General features: G+C 37.3%; 1 protein-coding gene and 1 long non-coding RNA gene across 3 annotated transcripts; both read right to left on the bottom strand.

Moving 5' to 3' along the window:
- Window positions 1–234: 234 nt before the first annotated feature.
- On the bottom strand, window positions 235–1713 carry LOC123968982. The gene is made up of 2 exons (XR_006824591.1): window positions 1315–1713; window positions 235–1214 (listed from the first exon to the last, which is right to left on the bottom strand). It is a non-coding gene; the product is annotated as an uncharacterized LOC123968982 (long non-coding RNA).
- A 1754-nt stretch (window positions 1714–3467) lies between these two features.
- On the bottom strand, window positions 3468–7808 carry LOC123968980 (myelin-associated glycoprotein-like). 2 transcript variants are annotated; one of them, XM_046046042.1, is made up of 9 exons: window positions 7772–7808; window positions 7566–7657; window positions 6947–7017; window positions 6239–6589; window positions 5793–6104; window positions 4835–5149; window positions 4369–4447; window positions 4001–4079; window positions 3468–3904 (listed from the first exon to the last, which is right to left on the bottom strand). In XM_046046042.1, exons 3-9 carry the CDS (start codon window positions 6990–6992, stop codon window positions 3848–3850), a joined length of 1239 nt encoding a protein of 412 aa, XP_045901998.1. In that variant the 5' UTR covers window positions 6993–7017; window positions 7566–7657; window positions 7772–7808; the 3' UTR covers window positions 3468–3847. The 2 variants fall into 2 exon arrangements, with proteins under 2 accessions (XP_045901998.1, XP_045901999.1); XM_046046043.1 differs by having other exon boundaries at window positions 4841–5149.

Genomic DNA, 7808 nt, shown 5'->3' with positions numbered 1-7808 from the left:
GTCTTGTAGATCCATGGAGGAAACTAAATCCAGATGCGAAACAATTCTCTTTTTTCCTCAACTGTTCACAAAAGTTACTCAAGATTAGACTATTTTCTTATCAATAATAATCTCCTTCCACAAGTTACCAATTCCCAATGTCATAGTATTGTTGTGTCAGATCACTCTCCTGTACAGTTAGACATTCACTTTCCAGAAAATATCCGACTACAACGAACCCTCTCTGTTATTGTGTACCGAATTTGAAAAATTTATTGCTGAACAATTAGAACTTTTTCTTGAAATAAATGACCGTCTGGACATATCCCATCTCACTTTGTGGAAATCACATAAAGCGTACATTAGAGGTCAGATAATTTCATACGTGGCACGTAATAATGAACCCAATAAACGCCTTTCAGAAATTCATTCTATCTCATTACAAATGGAATTTAATAATCTTTCTACTCATCAGACAGTAAAAGATTAGCTTAGAACCAAACAAAAATTCTACAAACATGGCGAGAAAGCCGGTCGAATACTCACACACCAACTCTGACAGACAGCCAGTAATTCCCAAATTACAGAGATTTATGTTGGTCCGGGTGTAACCAGAGGTGACCCAAAACTTATAAACAGCCAATTTAAAAAACTACTCCTCCAATCTATATTTGTCAGATGTAGATACGAATACAGCTAAAATGCAATCGTTTTTGGACTCTCTTGATGCCCCCACTCTTAGTCCAGACTTTCTGTCGCCGGGCCGCATTAACGCCCTTAAAATGACAGTACTACCTAGATTCCTGTATTTGTTTGTAACAATTCCTGTGTGTCTCCCAAAACAATTCTTTATCAAATTGGATCTAACTATCCAATTTGATAAAGAGACTTCAGCTCTGCAGCTTCTCAAGATTAAAGCGGTGCTACAGTGTGTTATTCTTCCCCCCTACCCTTCAGCTTGCAATGGCTGTGCACAAAAACATATGATTCGACTATCAGTCCACTATGGGCAGGACTTGACAGTTCTGATTCTTAAATCCTTAGCTGGGGACAGCCCTAATCGCCACCGATCAGTACAGGGCCACTCCGCGACCTCCTCTCCCTGGCCCTGTTGACTCCCTCTCGCTGCGGACGGTCGTTTCCTTTGGCTGCATGAAATGCGACGCTCCCGATTTTATGCAGGATCCATGTGCTGTTGCAGCTTGGGCTGCAGCAAGGGTCACTGTCAGTCCTGTCTGTGAGGCATGGGCAAACAAGAATATTTTTTATACTCAGTAATGGATGTGATTTAAAATGTAATTACAATAGTTTAAAAAAAATTTTAAAAAAACATACTTAAAATTCCAACAGCCCGCCCACAGGCCGTCAGGTCCTGGCGGCAGCTTTTGGCATGTGCACACAACAGCTATGTTAACCTCGTACTCATGTGATACTCCGTTTGAAAGCTAAACTCCTCCCAATTTGACCAATGCAAACCATTTCAAGATACAATCGCCACAGCGGGTACAATCAGCGCTTCTGTCAGACCAACCAGTACAAGCAAAATTGACGCGACTCACTTATGAAGCCTCATAGTAATCCACCGATCGATTATATTCCAACAAAAACGGTCTTGTTACTTTATCAAAGGTCCAGACAATCCAATCCATTAAAAATATTTAGTCCAAAACACATTATTCCATCAAAAAATCCCCAGGGACTGCTGCAGCATCGTTTCATATTTGCCAGCAGACGTGGCTCGCATGTCATTAGGTCATTATACCCATAATAACGCTGATTTGAAAGTAAACCACTACGATAGCTTGTATTCAAATTAGCCGCTGAACTCCGACCTTTCGAGTGACACCAAATCCGACCCAATAGGCGCTCACATGCCCCTTTAACAGCCTTCAATAGCCAACGAGAGCCCGCGCTGTAAGAAAGGCCCAACCCCTATTATTTGGTGGGTAGGCTAAGCCAATTGCAAGCACTTGTGCCGATGACTGGCACTTCGTGTAGCCAATAAAATTTGGAAAATAACTAGATCCAGCTATAAGTAGGAAGTTCACGATCTACCAGCAAAAAAACGCACCTGCGTCTGTTTTAGAAAAAATACGCTAAGACGTACACTTAGAAAAACCTGTGTAAAATAGTCATTTTTCATGGTATTGGTATGAAATTTAAACAAGGACTAGGTAATTCTTTATACTGTACAAATAAAACTACTCAATTACAGTAACTTGAGTAATTCATTATTTCCACCTCTGGTAATCAGTCACATGATATTAATTTTTTTCAGTTTCCCATTTGGTTTATGCTGCCTTAGATTTATTTCACTTTTATTATATTTGTCCCAATAAAACATCAGTGTAAAGCCCTGTGTAATGTAAAGTAATAATGAAGAGCCCCAGTAATTGATTACTATGTTCTTTTGTTAGTATGCAACATTCAGCTTTAGAAAGAGAAAACAAATTTTAAGGTTCAGTGATGTTGCAAATTGCAACCAACTTTCCAGTCTACCACAGCCCCTACCCTTTCAAAGAGTGTAGGATCACTATAGACTAAAGCTGCCACAGAACAAAAGGTGTCATCTTCTGAGACAGCAGAGAGAAAGAAATTAGGTTTCTTTAGGTAGATTAGTATTATTATAGTATTAGTATTAGTATTAAGAACTTAAATTTACTTAATTATTCAGTACCATATGTTACTGTGACTTGGCCACTGACAGATAACATGGAAAATATAAGCTAAGAGTGTGAAACATTGTTACTGTTTTTGCACCACAGCATTATAAACCACACATCAGATAAAGTTTATACAGACATTGAAAAGGGAAAAGGGAAAGGGGAGGAATGTGGATCAAAAAACAAACACAAACACTGCAGCACATGCTGTAATGTGAGAAACGCTGCATAATCCATTTTTTGAAGAGAGAAAAAAAATTGTCCCTATGTGGGATCAAACATGCAACATTCTAGGTGAGAGCCCTGCACTTTATCTGAGCTAACCACACACCATAGGACTGGGCTCTAATATTATTCCGTATATTCTCACCCACCATCTAAAATTAACAGTAGTAGCGCTGTTTGTCCGATTTCTACTGTACTTGCTACTGTAGAAACATGACGGCGTAACGTGGTAACGTCCATGAAAGGGGGGACTCGTGGTCATGTAGATATAAATGGTTCATTCTAAGGTAATAAAAACGTAATGGTTTATTATGTAAGGTCTTTATACACTACTGAAAACATAGTTATAGATATTATATTGCATTTCTGTCACTAGATCTTTAGAAATATTATACACTGGATCTTTAAGTGTAGACATAAATAAAAAGACTATACAAATTCTCCCGCTTTATTTTCATGTTTATACATCTAGAGCAGTTCAGTTTTAGCAAAAAGTAAATGTTAAAAATAAGAATTTAACAATTAAGTCACACTGCCAAATTAATGTAAAACAGCAGAAATAAACATGAAAATACAGTATATTATGCACTTATGCACAAAACAACATTCTTCAACAATAAATCTGTCAAGGTCTTAAAAATCCTGTGGCCTTGAAAACAAAAACGTGCTTCTGTTGATCTAAATATCTGTGATATAGCTGGATTAAAAGCAACAACAAAAAAGAAGATACAAGAGAGCAAGATATTCTGAAAAAAAATTCCCAAATAAAGCTGTGATCTAATTGTGCATAGCGCTCGTTTTAAAATATAACCAGGGTATATTCACATTCCACTTCCTTCTTCCCATTTCTAGGCTCCACTTTATCTATCGAAGGTGCCAACCAGCAGGTGGGTTCAGCATCTTGCTCAAAGACACTTCAACACTCTCTCAGGAGGAGCCGTTGATTGAACCAGGAACCTTCAGATTACCAGACGACTGCTCTACTTCAAGATATCAGCAGTGTTGACATAAATGTCCTCCTCTGTTGCTTTTGGTACCTGCAATTAAAGGAAAAAACATCTGTAGTAAAGATACTCTGCTAAGCCGGTTTAATTACTTAAAGTAGAAAACTGCCTGGCTCTAAGTGAAAGTACCTCTTTTCCCTCTCCATTTGTTACGCCTAGGTTCATAGCAACTTTGCTCTTAAGGAGGCAATGGCGAGTCTTCTGAGCCCTGAAAAAAAAACAATAGTACATTTAATGCACATGGGTATATATGAATCATCTTTGTTTTTCCTCTGCTCATTTATTAATCAATAGGATGAAACGCAAAGTAAGAAAAATAACACCATGGGACCTCATGGGAATGGACTCTGGATTCTCTTGTAACTTTCATAACAAAACATTTTAACAAATGTGAATCAGATTAGTTGATTGTCAGTTAACATCAATAACAGAACTCTTTCAATCAGCATTTTGTAGTGGGGATTTCGGCACATTTTGGTCTCAAACTGCTGCCCTACCTGATAACTAACAGCAGCGCGCACACTACTACCAGTAGTGCAACAACTATTGTGATGAAGACTGCCAACGTCACTAAGTCTGAAACATACAAGGGACAATGGAAGATTAGGATAAAGAAGTTATTCAGACAAGAGATACTTATTCTGGTAGAAGTTTGGATGTACTAATGATAAAGAATTCAGCTTGGTGAGTTGTTACTTCAGGTCATATTAACCACACTAAAAAAAATCATAGTTGTTTTCTTTATCAATACAAACTTATTTGTGCCTCTTTCTTTTAACAAGAAAATGTAGTCTCGGGTAGTCACAACAGAACAATAATTGAAGAAGACACTACAGAATGCAAATGGATAGTCATTAGCTAAATAAAATACACAAATAAATATTTAATTTTATAAGTATGTAATAAGAAGTCCTGATAATTTCCAACTAATCAATAAATATCGTATTCAGCACAAAGACAAACCGTAACCTTCTACAGATGTTTGAGGTTGAAGGACGTAGACATAAAATCGTTGAGTCACAGATCCCAGAAAGCTGGAGCTGCTGCAGAGTAAAGTGGAACGAATCCACCCCTGTGGTTGACTCACAGTGATGAAGCTCCTCAGACTTGTGTCATTTACAGTCTCATTTCTGATTGCAAACTTGTCAGATTCATTGACAGATAATCCATCCAAATACCACTGTAAAGTGGGAGAGGGGTTTCCCACACTCTCACAGGAACAGTTAAACTGGCCTGCAGATTTGGTGCAATCAGTTGAGGGCAGGATCTGTGGAGCAACTGTAATGAATGTAGAGAGGACAGACAAGTTAAGCGTGAAGTGAAGTCATATTAAATCAGGTTTGCAAAAATGAATTTGTAGCCATAAAATCATGTAATACTTATAGTGAACATTTTATTTGACTGTTGTTGGATCGCCCAGCTCCTAGAACATTTTCAGCCTTGCAGAAAAAAGGGCCACTACTACTACTGCTTCTGCTAACGTTACTTGTTGTTGTTGTTCTTCTTCGTATGTATGCAATGTAGTGATGAAACGGGCTCTGTATCACAGTCTGTGTGGGCAACTGTAGAAACATGGCAACGCAACATGGCAATGTCCATGTATGAGGACCCGCGTGTATGTAGATAGACATATACAAATTTTCTATTTAAACTAGAGCTTCAATTTATGATTATTTTCATTATCTTTTAATCTGTCATTTACTTTAATCAATTAACCATTTAGTCTGTAAAATATTGGAAAAGTGTGAAAACGTCCATCAAAATATGCCAGAAGCCACGTCTTCAAATACCTGTCTAAAAAAAAACAACCTTTTTTCCCTATCAGAATGAGTTAAATAACTTTCCTGCCATAATTCAAACTAAGTGAAGAAAATTAAGACATCAGTCATAATGTTTATAATTATAATGGATTTTAACTCACATAAAATATCAGCTGTTAATCTTGGGCTAACAGATGACTCAGTGCTGCCATCTTGTTTGTTGTATACTGCGGTACAGGAGATGTTCTCTCTGTGATGGAGGTGAGAGGCAGTGAAGGTCAGAACAGAGGTCTTAACTTTAGTTTTGTTCTGATTCTCCTGCAGTGTCTCATGAATGTCACCAAGGCTGGGGGTCCATGTCAGAGCTGGAGGATGAGACAGACAGGGAGCTGGAGCAGAACACGTCACTTTCACTGATGTTCCCTCCTTCACCTTCAGTGTGGACGGAGTCAGAGTTGGTCTGGGAGGACCATCTGGTGGGAAGGTACATTTTGACCAGTCACTAGATAAACAGTCAATCCTCTCTATTTTTATACTGTTTGCTAAATGCAATAAATGTAAAACAAGGTCAAGCAGTTCTACAAAGGAAATAAGTGTGAGTATCTACCTTTGACTGAAATTTCCAGTTGTTGTGTAAGAAAATTATATTGCAGTGTTTTGCATTCCAGTCTGAAGAAATATTTCTTGCTGTGTTCAGGTTGCATGTTATTCAGAGTTGTGGTGCAGTCTTTTTTTGTCAAGTCTCCTGTCAATTCTCCTTTTATTTTATTTTGTTGTGGAGTACTGCTATCAAACACAACAGTTTCTAGTGTAATTTTCCATAATGCTTTACATGTGTTATCCAAGCTTGATTCATAGTTGTTCTCTACGTCAAAAGAGCAGGGGATGGTCACACAGGATCCTCTCAGAACCTCTATAGTCTGCGGCACAGTGACCCCAAACTGTCCACACAGGGCACCTGAAACACAAGACACACATCTTTGAATAAGAATAAGTGAATACTACTTTCCAATGATGAGGAGTTTTTTTTCTCTCTGGTGGTCTTGCTAAAACATTAGCACTATATTTATAAAAAATCCAAAATTACGACTTTTAAGATTCTGCTTTGTTACCACAGTGTTGTTTCTAGATGTTTAGATAAAAGGTTAAACAAATTTAATACCCATCAAATGAAAGTTCTGACACTGAAGCTCACTGTGGACTTCATCTGCTGCAGCACGTAATATACACACTGTTGTACTGTGGTGTGAATGTTTGACTAACATTGTAGTTGTAAATTTTTATAGTCACCAAATGTGAATGGAGAAAAACTCACTTTGCAGCAACCAGCCAATGAGAAGGAGAGTCAGAGCTGCAGCCATCTTTGTGTCAGGAGAGGCGGAAACTCTAGAGTTGGAGAAATGTTTTGGTGACCCCATCTTGGAAAAGGTTTCATGAATTCTGATCTGCTAAAATTCAACTGAATACCAACAAAATGATATTGTTTTATGTGTGTTATGTGTGTCATGAGGGCGAGGTGACGCAGCACACATATTTATCATTTATAGTAGGAAAGAGGACATATTACTGCTTTAAATCAGTTATTTAAAAAAAACTATAATTAACATGTTGCTTTTGTTAAACAAGACATAAAAGAGGAAATGATGATAAAATGGAAAAGCATGAAGCCGTATGTTAAATAAAAAGTGACAAATATATGATGTCTTTTATTAATATATTATTTATTGCTATTATATATTATTTGTTTTAGCCAACAAAATAGTAACAATGCCCAAACCACTATTGAAATTGTTGAATAGAAATGTTGCCACCTTTAACAAAGTTCTGGTGTCTTTTTTTCTTTGTACCTTTGTTGATTGATCTGAAGAGTTTAGAATTTTATGTTATATTATTGATTATTTAAAATGTTTCATAAAGAAGTTATGATGACTTACATTTTCTTCAGGTCTTTTGAGCAGGTGATGTATAGAGAAGTGAAGTTCCTTTAAAGCTGTGCTGCTTTTTCAAACAGCCTGCAGGAATTTACCTGAAAATGAGGAAGTGACAAAAGTGCACATGCATGTGACAATGTAATGCAACTTTTAAAAAAATCAGAAATAGTTTTAAACACTCCCACATCTGTCCCGATCTTAATTTTTACCTTTACATACAAGAAATTACCATAAGCCCCATCTGTC

This window comes from Micropterus dolomieu, linkage group LG03, assembly GCF_021292245.1.
Source record: "Micropterus dolomieu isolate WLL.071019.BEF.003 ecotype Adirondacks linkage group LG03, ASM2129224v1, whole genome shotgun sequence".
In the NCBI taxonomy this organism is placed as follows: domain Eukaryota; kingdom Metazoa; phylum Chordata; class Actinopteri; order Centrarchiformes; family Centrarchidae; genus Micropterus; species Micropterus dolomieu.
The sequence above is the reverse complement of the archived record's forward strand: the minus strand, read 5'-3'. Positions and strand labels throughout refer to the sequence as shown.